We start from the raw sequence: 16904 nt of genomic DNA, 5'->3' as shown, positions 1-16904 counted from the left end.
TTTTTTATGATTCATTCCAATTTCTTTTATTTATGAGTAATAAAGGATTAGAGGAATGTTACTCATTGAAAATAGCACTTCATTTTATTTAAATGAAGCCAGATTCATCCAAAGCAAAGTAGATTTTTAGAAGTTATATTACCTTTTTTTAGGCCAAAATAGTGGCCTTTGTTAACAGAGAATTCTAGGGCTAACACATTAATGTCACCTGGACCAATCTGCCACTCACTGGTACTCAAGTTCCTGGAGAAGATAGGTCCCATCTGGTCTTGGATTGCATTGTTTTTATAATGCCACTCTGCTCATTTACTGCCGAAGATTGTTCATGAGTCTAGGGAATGTGTTTCTCATATCCTCCCAACAAGTGTGCCCAGAAAACACACATGCCAAAAAATGGGGGAAAAAAATCCATGACTGAAATACATGCAGGTAAAGAATACATGACACCTGCCATATTTAAATATGCACGGAAACTTGATATTTAATGGAATCCTATGACAAGGTTTTTTTGTTTGTTTGTTTTGCAATGGAAAAATATTTTGCAAAGCAAATTACTTGTCCTAATACATTCTTAAAAATCAACCTATTTGGCTGGGTGCGGTGGCTCACGCCTGTAATCCCAGCCCTTTGGGAGGCCGAAGAGGGTGGATCATGAGGTCAGGAGACCAAGACCAGCCTGGCCAACATGGTGAAACCCATCTCTACTAAAAATACAAAAATTAGCCGGGCATGGTGCAAGTGCCTGTAGTCCCAGCTACTCAGGAGGCTGAGGCAGGAGAATCACTTGAACCTGGAAGGCGGAGGTTGCAGTGAGCTGAGATCAGGCCACTGCACTCCAGCCTGGATGACAGAGTGAGACTCATCTCAAAAACAAAACAAAACAAAACAAAACAAAAATGCTATTTGAATAACAAGTTTTATCCAAGAAAGATGATCTTTTATAAAATGGAGTTATTCATGACAAAATTGCAGAATAAGATGATTTGCTCTTTTCCTAAAATAGATGAAAGATTGATTTATCCAACATTAGGTGGGGACTGTTTCTTCATATGGTGAGGGGAGGCAGACCTGGAAGCCGTAACCTTGGAACTAGTAAGGACTGGCAAGAGATGGTTGCCATGGATACTCGCTCTCTGATAGTCTTATTTGCAGTTGAAACTATTAGATCCATTTTGGTTGTAAGCATTAAGAGGATTGTCTTAGCCTTTGCAGCCTGCTATAACAAAATACCATAGACTTGGCTTAAACAACAGACATTTATTTCTCACAGTTCTGGAGGCTGGATATCTGAGATCAGGATGCCAGCAGGGTAAGGTTCTGGTTGGGACCCTCCTACCAGCTTGCAGATGGCTTACTTCTTGCTGTGTCATCATGTGGAATGTGGCAGGAGACTGGAAAGAGAAGGGGAGAAAGAGAGACAGAGCAAGCTCTCTGGTCTCTTCTTATAAATAGGCCATTAAGCCCATAATGGGGGCCCACTCACAACTTCATCTAAACCTCCTAAAGTTCTGACCTCCTAATACCTTCATACTGGGGGTTAGGGCTTCGACATATGGGTCTTGGAGGCCACAAACATTCAGTCTATAACCAGAAGGAAACCTTGTTGAATTAAGCAACACTATACAATGCTTTGAATCTTTAGTGGAAAAAGGTTTTGGTTTGGTCATTCCACTTAACTAGAAATTGGAGAAAAGTCAAAGAAATGGGCCGGGCACGGTGACTCATGCCCGTAATCCTAGCACTTTGGGAGGCCAAGGTGGGTGGATCCCAAAGTCAGGAGTTCAAGACCAGCCTGGCCAAGATGGTGAAACCCCGTCTCTACTAAAAATACAAAAATTAGCCGGGCATGGTGGTGAGCAGTTGTAATCCAGCTACTCGGGAGGCTGAGGCAGGGCATTACTTGAACCCAGAAGGAGGAGGTTGCAGTGAGCCGAGATCATGCCACTGCACTCCAGCCTAAGCAACAGAGTGAGACTGCATCTCAAATAAATAAATAAATAAACAAATAAATAAAATAAAATAAAATAAAATAAAAAGTCAAAGAAATGTGTGAACTCTTTGCTCTTCTTTTGTCTACACTCATTGTATTTTTTATTTTTTTAACTATTTAAACCTTCAAATTGTTATTGGATTTTTTTAATGATTCAAGAATTTTTTTTATTTTTTATTTTTTGAGACAATTTGTTTTGAGATGTCTTGTTACATCTCGATATTTTATCATTTGTTGACATTTAACTTTTCAAGTGTACATGCCTCGCCTCTCTAACCTTCAGCATTTAGAATCTGCAGGTTTAGCGTAAAGTGAGACCAGTTTTTTTTATTGGTCTCACTCTTATCATCCTGGCTGGAGTGCAGTGGCAGCCTCGACCTCCTGGGCTCAGGTTATCCTCCTGCCTCAGCCTCCCAAGTAGTTGGGACTACAGGCACACACCACCATGCCTGGCTAATTTTTTCTAATTTTTTTGTAGAGACGGGATTGCCATATTGTCCAGGCTGGTCTTGAACTCCCGGGCTCAACCAATCCACCTGCCTTGGCCTCCCGAAGTGTTGTGATTACAGGCATGAGCCACCACGCCCAGGCTAAGTTCGTTTCAGTCTGCAAGGCCACCTACATCCAGACCATGCCACTGAGCCACTGGTGAAGGAAGGGGATATAGACCAGCTTTCCTATGCTTGGGAAACACTCCATGCATATCTGGCTAAGTCCTCTATTTTCAGTTTACATCTCATGCCTTGCCCTCAGAGAAAATGGAGCACACCTAGTTACCACCTTCGAATTAAAAATGTTTCCTTGAGTGGAAAAACAGCACGCGTTTTTATGATCTGTAACTAGGAATTAATGTGATGTGGTTATTTTTAGTTAGATTTCACAGTTAGAACTATATTATGGTAGCCAGGCATGGTGGCGGGCACCCGTAGTCCCAGCGACTTTGGGAGGCTGGGGTGAGAGGATCGTTTGAGTCCAGGAGTTTGAGTCCAGCCTGGGCAACATAGTGAGACCTCGTCCCTAAAAATCATTTATACATATATATATATATAAAACATACATAAGGGACCCTGTCCCTGAAAATCATATATATATAAAAACATATATAAATATAAATATGAAGTATATATTTATATATATAAAATATATATGTGTTTATATAACTAAATGAGGCATAAGAGACATGTCTATTGAAATTGCTCATATTATATTACATATATAAGGACCTATATTACGAGAAATATATATAAATATATAAACATAAATAATATATATAAAAGGAAGTATACTATGAGAAATTTCAATAGACTGTCTCTCTTATGTCCCTATATATTTACTTCTCTGTTTAAAATTCTGTATGTTGGCACTTCCTGCTTAACAGGAAGAAATATATATGTATATATATATTTGCTTTTCCACATCTTTTAATAATAATGTGACATAAGCATCATACCGGGTTATGCCTTCATTTGCTGGCAGAGTAGAAAAAGAAACATTGTTTTACTTACCTTTGAAATAGTCTGATAAACATCCTAGGGAAAAGTGGTGGCGTATTAACATAGCAGCAATCAACAATGCACTTCAGGCTAGTGCTTCTCAAGTGGGGGTTATGTTGCTCTTTCCCCCTTTCCCCAGGGGACACAGGCAATGTCTGGAGACATTTTTAATTGTCGCAACTGGATGTTTGTATATGTGTATGTACAATGTCATCTAGTAAGTAGGCTCCCACAATAAAGAATTAACCATTTTGGGAGGCCGAGGCGGGCAGATCACGAGGTCAGGAGTTCGAGACCAGCCTGGCCAATATGGTGAAACCCCATCTCTACTAAAAATACAAAATTAGCCAGGCATGGTGGCACATGCCTGAGGCTCGGCTACTTGGGAGGCTGAGACAGGAGAATTGCTTGAACCCGGCAGGCAGAAGTTGCAGTGAGCCAAGTCACACCACTGCACCCCAGCCTGGGCGACAGAGCAAGACTCCGTCTAAAAAACAAGAAAACGAATTATCTAGCCCAAAATGTCAATAGTACTGATATTTTAAAAAAGCCTGCTTTACAGTAAACCTGTAGATTCTGAATGCTGAAGGTTAGAGAGGCGAGAGTTGAAAAGTTAAATGTCAATAAATGATAAAATATCAAGATATAACAAGACATTAAAGGAGACTGTGAGTAACTTCTCATCTGAATCTGGAATCCAGTAATTGAATTCAACCTACCTACTGTCTGGGCTCTCAGCAGGAAAATATTGCTTTAGGATATATATACTGAGTACTACTTTTGCCTTTACAAGTTGTGATTATGATTTTTTAAACAAAAAGTACTTTTAAAAATTAAATATAGTTTCCAGACATTGATATTTCACATAAATATATTCTCACTTCCCATTTTAGATACATTTACAATGTTTCTTAATAGAGTATGTACATGTATGCATGTGTAATACATTTACTACGTAATGAAGTAATCATTTGTAGACTTTTTTTTTTTTTTTTGAGACAGGGTCTTACTCTGTCACCCAGGTCGGAGTACAGTGGCGTGATCTCAGCTCACTTCAACCTCTGCCTCCTGGGCTCAAGTGATTCTCTCACATCAGCTTCCTGAGTAGCTAGGACCACAGACACGCACCACCACACCCAGCTAATTTTTTTTTATTTTTTTATTTTTTGGTAGAGATGGGGTTTCACTATGTTGCCCAGGCTGGTCTTGAACTCCTGAACTCAAGTGATCTGCCCACCTCAGCCCTTCAAAGTGCTGGAATTACAGGTGTGAGCCACCATCCCCGGCCAGCTATTTTTTTCTTAAGAACATTTGGCTTAAAGGCTGTTACTTATTACACTTTAAGTATAAATATAAAACAATATAAAAGACTGATATTCCTGGGTGAAATTATGCTATAACATCTGATTAGAAAGGAATGGTCACTTAGGCATTAATAAATGAATAAATAAGGACTTTCTTAAACAAAAAAAACAAACTTGGCCAGGCGTGGTGGCTCACGCCTGTAATCCCAGCACTTTGGGAGGCTGAGGCAGGAAGATGGCTTGAGCCCAGGAATTCGATACCAGCCTGGGCAACATGGCAAAACTCCATCTCTACAAAAAATACAAAAATTAGCTAGGTGTGGTGATATACACCTGTGGTCCCAGCTACTCAGAAGGCTGAGAGAGGAGAATCACCTGAACTCAGAAGGCAGAGGCTGCAGCTGAGATGGAGCTACTACATCCTGGGTGACAGAGCAAGACTCTGTCTCAAAAAAACAAAAAACAAAAAACAAAAAAAAAACAACAAAGAAAAAAACCTACTTTGAAGCCCAATAAAATTCTGAATGTTGATGTATGAGTCTACTGAAAAGAGATCATTTTATTAAAATAGTCCCATTTTAATGGGTTTTTATTGGTCTTATACCAACCCCCAAAAAATACAGTCAATTATCATTATCTACAGTAGTAATGTTCTATAAAGTCTCTGTGAACACTGAATTAATACATTCAGTGGAATATAGAATCCCAAGAGGCATACAGGATTGGGTTTCTGTGAGCCTCTGGTCACAACATTTTTGTCAGCTGAACAATATATTGCCTTGTTTTATGTGTGTTTCTGTTTAAAGACAGTTTATTTCATTTTAAACTCATGCCAACAGCACTGCAACTCGTGCCTGAACGAAGTTATCTAACTCATATTTCCTCCGTAAGGTGCATCACAGTCTTCCAAGGCTTAGAAGCACTAAATAACACCTCAACACTTTGGACGCGATTTCAAATAGCAAAATCACCAACAAGAAGCACAAACATGCAGCAAATGTGGCACAAAATAGATCACAAAAAGAACCCTTGTTTACAGTATTAGAGTTGAAATAAGAAGGAAGAGCATTGCTTTGTTTCATCTCAGCCGGGAATACATGCATCGAGAGGCTCAAGTTGCGCTTCTGCATTCGTCAGTGAATGACTGTGAAAGTCTGGGAGTATTGATTTGGGGGATTACAATTTGGGGAGTATTGATTTGGGGGCGATTGATTATCAAGTGGGCAAATTTGCAAATACAGAATCCATGAATAATGAAGATGGATTGTATTTAGAAAATGCATCCATAGAAGAAGCTCTAAAGTGAATTAGGTGCAAGTTATGGGAGATACATACATACATACATACATACATATATATGTGTGTGTGTACATATATATATATATATATACATATGTATATATATATATACATATATATGAGACAGCGTCTCACTCTGTTGGCCAGACTGGACTGCAGTGGCATGATCATGGCCCACTGCAACCTTGACCTCCCCGGCTCAAATGATCCTCCCACTTTAGCCTCCTCAGTAGCTGGAACTACAGGCACACACCACTGCGACCAGTTAATTTTTTTGTATTTTTTGTAGAGATGTGGTTTTGCCATGTTGCCCAGGCTGGTCTCAAACTCCTGGCCTCAAGTGATCCACCACCTCAGCCTCCCAAAGTGTTGGGATTACTGGCGTAAGCCACTGCACGCGGCACGGGAGATATTAATGGCTATTAGTAACCACGGATACATGTGAGCATTAGCAGTGGATTGAGTCTTTCTCAGTCCTGACTGCTATACCTCCTTAGCTTAGTAATCAGGACTCTACTTCTAGAAAGGTAGCTTTCAAATGAGCCACATTAAAGGACTATTCTTTTGGGGAGTGGGTGGCGGCAGTCTGAGGCCAGGGGGATACAGCGATTGGTCAAAGATCACAAAACTAGTTACAGAAAGATCTAGCAGAATGAAATACAATGGTGTCTTGTTCTTCAAACTCATTTCACCCTCACACCTCTGGCTTTCTTACATTGCTGCATGGTAGAGATACCAAGGTTTGTGTGCTGTTGATAGGAATGAAAACTTGATTGCTAACGATACAAAATGTATCTGTTGAGTGATATTTCCTTATTAGTTTGATCTGTACGCAAACCCCATTTTTGGTATTTAATATGTCTCTGTGGCAGGTAAACTACGAAGATTAGTTTGCCTAAAATCACCAGTAACAGTTGGATTATTTTGACCCTTAGAGCAACGCTTTCAGGCTCTGTCTCTGCCCTCACAGCTCATATCAAAACAAGAGTCTTTCAACTTTGCTTGAGATTAATTTCCTCCCTGATATATTGGTGGGTCTGTGTAGGCAAAAATAATTTGAAGTTTTCTCTTGACACAATACCGTGATTACACTCCCTCAAGAACTAACAGACTAGCACTTTCTATTGGCGGATAAAATTATGCCTAATAACACACTTATGACTTGATAAAGGCAGTCTTACTTGAAGCTCATTTTGACTTTGCAGAAATTGGAAGTAAAATGATGACCTATACACTGATTTTTTAAATAGACACAACTATTTTATACTTTATTATAAGCAACCAATTGGACTTGGGGTGAGCTGCTGATCTTTGCATTATCTAGACAGAGAAACAGTCTTTAACATATTTCTCTACTTCTCAGCTATTACTGTAGAAGTACAAATTATTCATTAAAACAGTGGATTACCTCATAGAATTCAAAGGGAACATTTAATATCCCTTTCAAATTTTAGTAATTCACATTGACCATCCTGGTTAAAAAAAACCCATAGTATTTTGGAACTGGAAGAGACTTTATGGATTTATGGACTCTAGACTTATTATAGAGGAAGAAACTTAAAATCTGTAGAACTTAAATATCTTGCCCGAGATCAGCCATCTAATATTAAAGTACAGGAGCCAAAGCCAAAATGTATGTTTCTCCTAAAATCAGGCCTGTGCCATTTCTGTCATCATCGTTGCCATGGAGGAAATAAGAAGGTTTTATTAGATGTCAAAATTTCATCATTGTTATATGGCAAACACCAGTATATACGTGTGTGGGTTTATGTATGTGCATACACACTGAGATCTAGTTTTGTCTTTTTCAGTCATACATCATTTTTCTACAAAACAAAGAAGAATCAGAGCAATAAAAGAAATGGCCAGGGTCTTAGTTCCTGGAGGCCAGCTGATGATTTACGTTTGGGCAATGGAACAAAAGAACCGTCGCTTTGAGAAGCAAGACGTGCTTGTTCCATGGAACAGGGCCCTGTGTTCCCAGCTCTTCTCAGAGTCCAGCCAGTCTGGGAGGAAGAGACAGTGTGGACATCCAGAAAGAGGCCATCCCTACCATCCTCCTTGCTCTGAGTGTAGCTGTTCTGTTTGTTTTAAAGAGCAGTGTGGTTCAAAACGGTCCCACAGTGTGGACTATGAACCTGCTATGGCAAGAACCTGTTTTGCAAATATTTCTAAGGAAGGCGAGGAAGAATATGGATTCTACGGCACATTAGGAAAATCGTTTCGTTCCTGGTTTTTCTCAAGATCTTTGGATGAATCGACTCTGAGGAAGCAAATTGAAAGAGTAAGACCCTTGAAAAACACAGAAGTTTGGGCCAATAGCACTGTAACAATCCAGCCTTCCAGACACTCTAGTTTAGACTTTGATCACCAAGAGCCCTTTTCAACAAAAGAGCAAAGCTTAGATGAGGAAGTGTTTGTGGAATCTTCTTCTCGAAAACACCTGGAGTGGCTGAGAGCACCAGGCACTCTGAAGCATTTAAATGGAGACCATCAAGGAGAAATGAGGAGAAATGGAGGGGGAAATTTTCTGGATGGCACTAATACCAGTGGGAATTGTGCAGATGCAGGTAACTTACAAGATGATAATCCTTCTGCTACTAAAATATTGAGAAGGATTTCTGCAGTCGATTCCACAGATTCCAACCCAGATGATACAATGTCTGTCGAAGATCCACAGCCTGATATTTTGGACTCCAGAGCCTTTATGCGCTACTACCATGTGTTTCGAGAAGGGGAGCTCTGCAGTCTGCTTAAGGAGAATGTGTCAGAGCTCCGTATCCTGAGTTCTGGGAATGATCATGGTAACTGGTGTATCATTGCAGAGAAAAAGGGAAGTTGTGATTGATGGGATCCTTTTAGACAACTCTTCCAAAAGATGAACCACATTCTTTTCATTAGGTTTGATATGGTTACCTGAATTTGCATTCAGTGTTATTTGTTAATCCATTTATGCTTTGGTCTGCAGAGACTATTAGTTATTTGGTTGTTTTTGTTTTTATCTTTGAATAAGCACAGATCCTGGCACTGAAAGTACTTGACAAAGGGCATTTGTGCTTAAATGTTAATATAAAAGATCTGAAGAAGCAACAGAAAATGCCCTTCAGTACAGCTCAGATTTTGTTTAACCCCAGAGAGATAAAGTACATGTATAGTGTTTTTCAGTATTACACATCAATTTAAAAAGATTATGCTGTTAAATAATCTTTTAAAAAACAGTATTTTTATAAAGTGAGGGGATAATTTCTGGTTCTCAGGTTATAATTGAGAGCAGTGTGCAAGATAGTAGGTAAACTTGATCCATTGCACAGATATACATTGAACCATGTGATGAGTTATCTTGTTGCCAAGGCCTTGCTTTTACTTAAAGTTTTCAGAAAACTGAGTGACAGTGGAGAGAACCAAGAAGTGTTACAAGGACTTTTCTAAATTATAAGCAAACTTGCTTCAAAGTAAGTTGACATGTGATAATAAGGTTTTCAATGTAGCCCAGGAGGTTTTTAAAGGCACTGTTAGGCTGAGCATGGTGGCTCATACCTGTAATCCCAGCACTTTGGGAGGCCGAGGTGGAAGGATCACTTGAACCCAGGGGTTCAAGAGTAGCCTGGGCAACATAGCAAGACCCCATCTCTATAAAAAATTAGCCAGGTGTGGTGGTGCATGCCTGTCATCCAAGCTACTCGAGAGACTGAGGCAGGAGGATCATAGGAGCCCAAGAGTTCAAGGCTGCAGTGAGCTATGATTGCACCACTGCCCTGCAGCCTGGGCAACATAGCAAGACTCTGTCTCAAAATAATAATAATAGTAATAATAATAAAGGCATTGTTAGCTTGTAAGGAGTGGAGTATGTAGGTACTAGGAGTTATATGCAAGTACCCAAGTGATATTCTTCCAATCTTATTTAGATGCATAAATATTCAAGATTGATATTACTATTGCTTATTAGCAAGATTGTTATCAATCATGCTTTTTAGAAGCATGAATATCCAAGACCAAGATTGACTAATGATGAGTCTGCATCAAGAACTAGGCATTTATTTTGCGTTGCCGGACTCTTTAGGAAAGGAGAATCTAGGTGAAGCACTGATTTTAGCTCTGAGAACAAACAAATTAAGGTACAGCATAGTTAGCCTTGGTAGAGGTATGACTGGGATTTGCTGTATCCTTTAAAATAGTATCTGGGCATTTATTTTATTGAAGGTGACTACATTTTATTAGTTATATTAGGAATTTAGGTAGAATCAACTTCTACTGATTAAAGGTTGAATTTCTGTCACTTTGTAGAGAAACAAATAGACTGGACACTGTGTGGTCACTGTTTAGATTTGCCCATGGGTCTGTTTAAATCTATGTCATGGATCCTGAGACAAAAATATAATTAAGACAGGTCTATAGACAGAAGAAGCAGAAATAAGTTGACCCAGGAGTACGGTCTCAAGTAGTTCATTAATGAGAAAATTGACATCTGACAAGAGTCATTTTACTTTATCCTGGATGAAAATCCAAACCTTGTTTTATTTTTTCCACTAAAAGTAACTAAAATAATAATGAATTTCATTTGTTCTTGGGTTCTTTTTTCCTTTAATGATTGTGCTATAACTTAAAATAATGATGTTACTTTTGAACAAACTTAAAGAACTATTTTTAAAGCATATCTGAAAACGATTGATGTTTATAACTCTCTTTTGGCTTCAAAATAAGATTGTGTTATCACCATTTTGGCAGATGAGGTTGTCTGGTGAAAATGATTCACATGACTTGTACGGTTCAGTGTACATCCTGCAGTAGTGGATGATTGAAAACATATATAAGTGGAGTATAAATTAAAAATTAATTTGGTTTCTTCTATTTCTCTTTTTTTTTTTTTTTTTTTTTTTGTGACAGAGTCTCCCTCTGTCGCCCAGGCTGGAGCGCATTGGCGCGATCTCAGCTCACTGCAAGCTCCGCCTCCCAGGTTCACGCCATTCTCCTGCCTCAGCCTCCCAAGCAGCTGGGACTACAGGAGTCAGCCACCACACCCAGCTAATTTTTTGTATTTTTAGTAGAGACGGGGTTTCACCGTGTTAGCCAGGATAGTCTTGATCTCCTGACCTCGTGATCCGCCCGCCTCAGCCTCCCAAAGTGCTGCGATTACAAGCGTGAGCCACCACGCCCGGCCTCTTCTATTTCTTAATTCAGGACATTAAACCATGACTGTAAGGGATTTTCTTGGTAAAAAGAAAAGAATCTCAGAATCAAAAATGTTCTTACAACTCGGGTTTGATGGCCTTTGAATTATGAATGGATTGTTCCTCTCTCTGAAGCCTACTGTCACATGGGATTTTAATCCTGGCCTTGCTGCTAGAAATCTGCGCTTGAAGTCCTCTCTTTCTGGTGGTAGCATACCACTTAAAAGTCATGACGTGGTGGAACTCAGTTTACTAGACTCTTTAGCCTTTGAGCTAAACTGTCTGAGCAACCTCTTAGATGTGCACACACCACTTTGTATGAAAGGGTTCTCTAGAATGGTTCTTTGGAGAGAAATATTTTCATGTAATTTTGACAGGGGTGTAAATAAAGCATGGTGACTAATAAGTCTTTTACTCTTCATCTGATGAACATAAGAATCTATGCATCCAGATATTATTTTGTATACAAATATTTAACTTGGTGATTGATAATCTCTTTTTGGGGTAGTCACATGGAAATCTCTTTTAAATTTAACTTCTGCCTTTGGATTTTTTTTTAAAAAGCCATTGAAGAGCAAAACTAATGTAAACATCTTGATCATTTAAAAAGCTTACTTGTCCTCAAAAGGAAACACAAGTCATTATTGAGTATAAACATAGACAGTTGATTTGTGAATGCTGTCGGCCTCAACTTGCTTGATGATAGATTCTACTGATCAAGCTGGAATAATTTGATCACTTACTTCCTTATTAATACTAGATCACACAGTGTCTTTCTTATTTACTTGCTGGCATCAGCACAGAGTCCCACTATCTGAACTAGAAGGGAGAGTTTGGGGGGTTATTGGAGGATTTTTAAAAACTTGCTTGGCAGCTGGTTGCGATGGCTCGTGCCTGTAATCCCAGCACTTCAGGAGGCCAAGGTGGGTGGATCAACTGAGGTCAGGAGTTTGAGACCAGCCTGACCAACATGGTGAAACCCCATCTTTATTGAATACAAAACATTAGCAGGGTTGGTGGCACATGCCTGTAATCTCAGCTACTTGGGAGGCTGAGGCAGCAGAATTGCTTGAACCCAGGAGGCGGAGGTTGCAGTGAGCCGAGATTGTGCCATTGCACTCCAGCCTGGGCAACAAGAGTGAAACTCCATCTCAAACAAAACAAAACAAAACAAAACTTTGTTGGCTTCCTGATGCCTCGCTGTCTGTTTGAGAAATTCCACGGAATCTTCAAAGGATTTGGGAGAAAGAGCATTAACGTGGACAAAGGATGGAATCAAAATAAAGTTATAGTGAGAATCATTCAAGCACCTATTTAAATTTTTTCCAATTCCCAGTTTAGTGATGATATGACACCAGCATATCAAAGTAACTAACAAACTAGCTACACAAACATCTTGGAGTTTGGTTTGGTTCTCTTTTCTCATCACAGATCTCCGTGCAGAATAGTGCTAATTCTCATTTCTCGTTTGCCTTTCTATTTCCTTCCAAATTCTACATGGCAATAATTCCTCCGTCTTTTAAGTGACCATCAATTCAACAGGCAAAAATTTGGAGTACTCCAGAGAAAAAACCATCCAAATATAAACCAGCTAGGAACATGAATGCCACTGAATATTGTTGGCCAAAAAAAAAATACTGGTGGATTTTTAAATGAAATTAATACATATATATGAGTTTGGAGGAGAACAGAAGTTCTAACCCAGTAGTTGGACTTGGTAGGGGAGGGCACAGGTTAAATATGAGCTGTGAGCACCCAGTTTTAGAGGAAGGAGGAAATGGGAACCAACCACCAGCCAAGCAGCTGCAGTCAAAGAAGAACAAATTAGGGCAGGCCTCAGCATCTCTTTCCTATTACATAGAAAATCTGAAATGAGAATAGCTGTGAACTTTTCTTAATATGCAACATTAAACTATCACAAGGACAAAAAACCAAACACCGCACGTTCTCACTCATAGGTGGGAATTGAACAATGAGAACACATGGACACAGGAAGGGGAACATCACACACTGGGGCCTGTTGTGACCCCGCTGAGGGAGTTCCTCTTGCTCCCTACCCCCGGGGCTTGTATGTAGATTATAAATATATAAGGGGGAAGGGATTCGGGGGAGGGGTTGTGGGGCTGGAGTCTCACTTCCCCTCCTCCCTCTTCCCCTGGTCCCCTGTCCCTGGGGCTGTTTGTTAAAAAAGAGTAATAAAAGGATTTTTAAAAAATGCAACATTCATTATTTTATAAGCAGTCCTCACCACAGCCCTCCAAGATAAGTATACTTATTGTTCCCGTTTTGCAGATGAGGAAAACTGAGGCAGAAAGAAATTAAATTGCTTAAGGTTATACACATAGTAGGTATCACACATTTAGCTAGAGGCAGAGCTGGGATTCAAACCCAGGTCTGGCTCCTAGCCTCTGCTCTTCACCACAGCACCTTATACTCCCACCCCTGGGCCCAGCTCATTTGCTTGGCAGAGTATTACAGCCTTTCAAGGTAAGCGTGATTATCCCCTTTCCAAATGAGCTTTGGAAAAGTTAAGCAAAGATTAAACAGCTAGACAATAATTCAATAGTACTCTCTTACATATTTTCCCTTTTATCTTTTTTTCATTTATAAATCTGTTTCAATTTGATTTGAATTAAAAAATAGTTCTTGGTTGCAAAATATTCTGGGACCACTTTTCTCCAACTCTTCAAATTTTTAACAATTATATTACTGTTGTCCCATTTTATAAGTAAGGCAGCTGAGGACTATTCAGATATTTCATTCACTCCATTTGTTTACTAAGCCCTGCTGTGTGCTGGATACATATGATACAAGGTAATGACTATCTGGCATCTTGAAGGTACCCAGAATATTAGAATTAACTGACCTGAAGGTGCCAAGCTGAAACATTCTTCATATTCCCTGTGTGCCTATTACCAAGTTATATTGTTTAGTTTGAGAAACACAACAAAGAACCCTCCCTTAGAGAATCACGATGCACATTCGCATATTTAAGGACTACCGTAAAGCTTGGTCTTAATCTAGCTTGCCCTAGACGTATTAACATCCTGTAGCGCAAGTGTTCTGTGGGATATATTTCAGAAAATAATGTGTCTTACAGAATAAATGCAGACTCCTTTGGATGGCATTCAGGCCCTTCATAAACTAACTCTGAATTATTTTTCAGTCTCATTTCCTGCAGTTGCATCCGATTTTTTCTGTTCTGCAATCTGCTATTTTAGACAAAGCTTTCATAAGAAATTACATAATGACAAGTAATTCCCACGTTCCCTGGAGATATACTTGTATTTCAAATGCCATAATTGTAATCTTTCTCCAAAGAAAAATGCACGATACAGGCTTCATTCCATCAAGAGGCGTATGAGGTAAGTGTTATTATACACCCGTCCAGCAGATGGGAAAACCACGGAAGTGGAAGGGAATCAGAGAAGCATTAACAGACCCTCAACCAACCATAATGCTTAACTGCTCCTGTTCCAATCTTAACTCAAAATTATGATTATTTTGATTATTTGATGATTGTTTTGATAGTATAAACGCCATATCTGCAACCTCAGTTGTCTACAACACTGAAGCACAAACATTTAAAAAGAACTCTCACCAACCAAGGATTGAAATTGTAATGCAAATAAAAAGGGCTCAGCATGAGAGCACAATCAGAAACCAAAGAGAGTTGATGAAACAGAAGATTCTAGCTGAACTGTCCTATTTTTAATTCCCCAGGGATCCTACGGTCTATGACACATTAACAGGGGTGTGAATCATTTCAGTTACAGCACATACTCTGTCCTCTCTTGATGTGGGTCTTCCCCAATTGATTATACACAGATAATCAATGACCTTATCTGGGAGGGAGTGGAGCTGTAGAATATCTGACCAATCTGATGGACCATTTGTAAGAGCTGATTGTCAAATTGGATCTTCATTCGACGCATAAATAGTAGAGCTGCAGAAAATAAAGTTTACTCCAACCCAATTAATCATTAATTCATCCACAGGAAAAATACATTTTCTCCACATGGAATATTGATTTTTCTATGAATATTACCTCTACATTGAAAATGAGTGAGTCACTGCCGTTAAGCCAGTGTACCTTGATGTTGGATTCCCTGAAGAAGGTACATTTACATTCCCTTAGCAAGAATTAGGTTAAGTGATAAGCACTTTTCTCTTTTCTTTCCTCTTTTTTTGTTTTTTTTGAGACAGTGTCTCACTCTGTTGCCCAGGCTGGACTGCAGTAGTGCAGTCTCAGCTCACTGCAACCTCTGCCTCCCAGGTTCAAGCAGTTCTCGTGCCTCAGCCTCCTGAATAGCTGGGATTACAGGAACATGCCACCACTCCTGGATAATTTTTGTATTTTTTTTTTTTTAAGTAAAGACGAGCTTTCACCATGTTGGCCAGGCTGGTCTTGAACTCCTGACCTCTTATGAGCTAATCATACCACTTCTAACTAGATTTTCTATTAATGTACAAGGAGGGACTCCACTGCTAAAGTTTGTTTTACTTCTCTGGTTATTTACACAGAACGCTGGCAATACTTTAAGGCTCACTAATGTGGACCTAAGTGGAATTTCTGAGAGGCTTTGAATATGTATGTGCAAACTGTCCTATTTTCTTTATATGCTCTCTTAAATATGTATGTATGTAAATATATATATATAAAACACATATATACATATTCCTAGACATCTAGTGTTTGCTGTCTTTAGTGACCAAGAAAAAGTAGTTCTTTTGTGTACGCGTGAAAACATCAAATTAGCAATTACCATAGAAATGCATTTCATTGAATAAATAGGTTTTGTTTGTTTGTGTCAGGGAAATTTAAAACAATTATTAGATGTTAGTGTGCCTCTTCTTGTGTTGATACGTGTATTTGGGTCAAAAGTGCAAAAACTTTTTCCTACAATATACAGTTATTTTGGTTTTTCCCAGGGGGAGCTAGCAATAGTTTTAAAAGCACAAATTGATGTAAAATATTTTGACTTTTATAATAATGTGAAGAAATTTTATTTGCATTAACCAATAATGTTCAGGATCTTTTTGTAGTAAGTATATTTTAAATGGTGTAATTTGTATGTTTATGATATGTATTCAATTATTTAGGTTAGGTATCAATGTATTGTAAAAAAGTGTTCCCAGGTGAACAAAACTTTGCTTTTCTTCTCCATTCTCTACAGGACAAGCATTATTCAGTTCACACAGTCAGCTCTCAGTACACTTCAACAGAACGGGGCAAGTTCGTATTTGAATTCTCTTATCTTTATCTAAGGGAAGCAAAATTAACCATTTAATAATAGATTATCTTTAATGGTTATTAAAAGAATGTTATTGACCAAAAAGGCATATTTTGAGATTAATAAAGATGTATTAGACTATCCAAAAGTGGATGCGTGCAAATGTGATCCTAATTTAGAAAGGATGTCATTTTTGTATGTTGCTTGGGAGGTAGGGAAGTTTGTTCTCTTTCCTGACCTGCTCCATCTGCAGCTTGTCAGCTCATTACCAGCATGGGGGTGTGGAGCGAGGGAGGATTTGTGCCCGCCCTGCTGTGGCTCTCATGCCACTCAGAGGGGATGCAATCCTGCAGCAGATGGTGCCCTGGCATGGGGCAGCTTGACGGCTCCTCACCTGTGATGGAGGAAGATACTCC

General features: G+C 39.1%; 1 protein-coding gene across 8 annotated transcripts in view; it reads left to right on the top strand.

Annotated features, from left to right (window-relative positions):
• TRMT9B (tRNA methyltransferase 9B (putative)) overlaps positions 1 to 16636 on the top strand; it is a 77851-nt gene extending 61215 nt beyond the window's left edge. For 6 of the 8 annotated variants that reach the window (XM_030812356.1, XM_030812353.1, XM_030812355.1 and 3 more), the window contains one exon: positions 7898 to 10934. In XM_030812356.1, the coding sequence (XP_030668216.1) occupies positions 7898 to 8934 (1037 nt within the window). In that variant the 3' untranslated portion in view covers positions 8935 to 10934. Of the gene's footprint in view, positions 1 to 7897 lie in introns of all 8 variants that reach the window. The other 2 variants (XM_030812358.1, XM_012511213.2) reach the window with 1 other exon arrangement.
• Positions 16637 to 16904: the final 268 nt, after the last annotated feature.

This window comes from Nomascus leucogenys, chromosome 4 (genome assembly GCF_006542625.1).
Source record: "Nomascus leucogenys isolate Asia chromosome 4, Asia_NLE_v1, whole genome shotgun sequence".
NCBI lineage: Eukaryota > Metazoa > Chordata > Mammalia > Primates > Hylobatidae > Nomascus > Nomascus leucogenys.
This window is presented reverse-complemented; position numbering and strand designations above follow the sequence as displayed.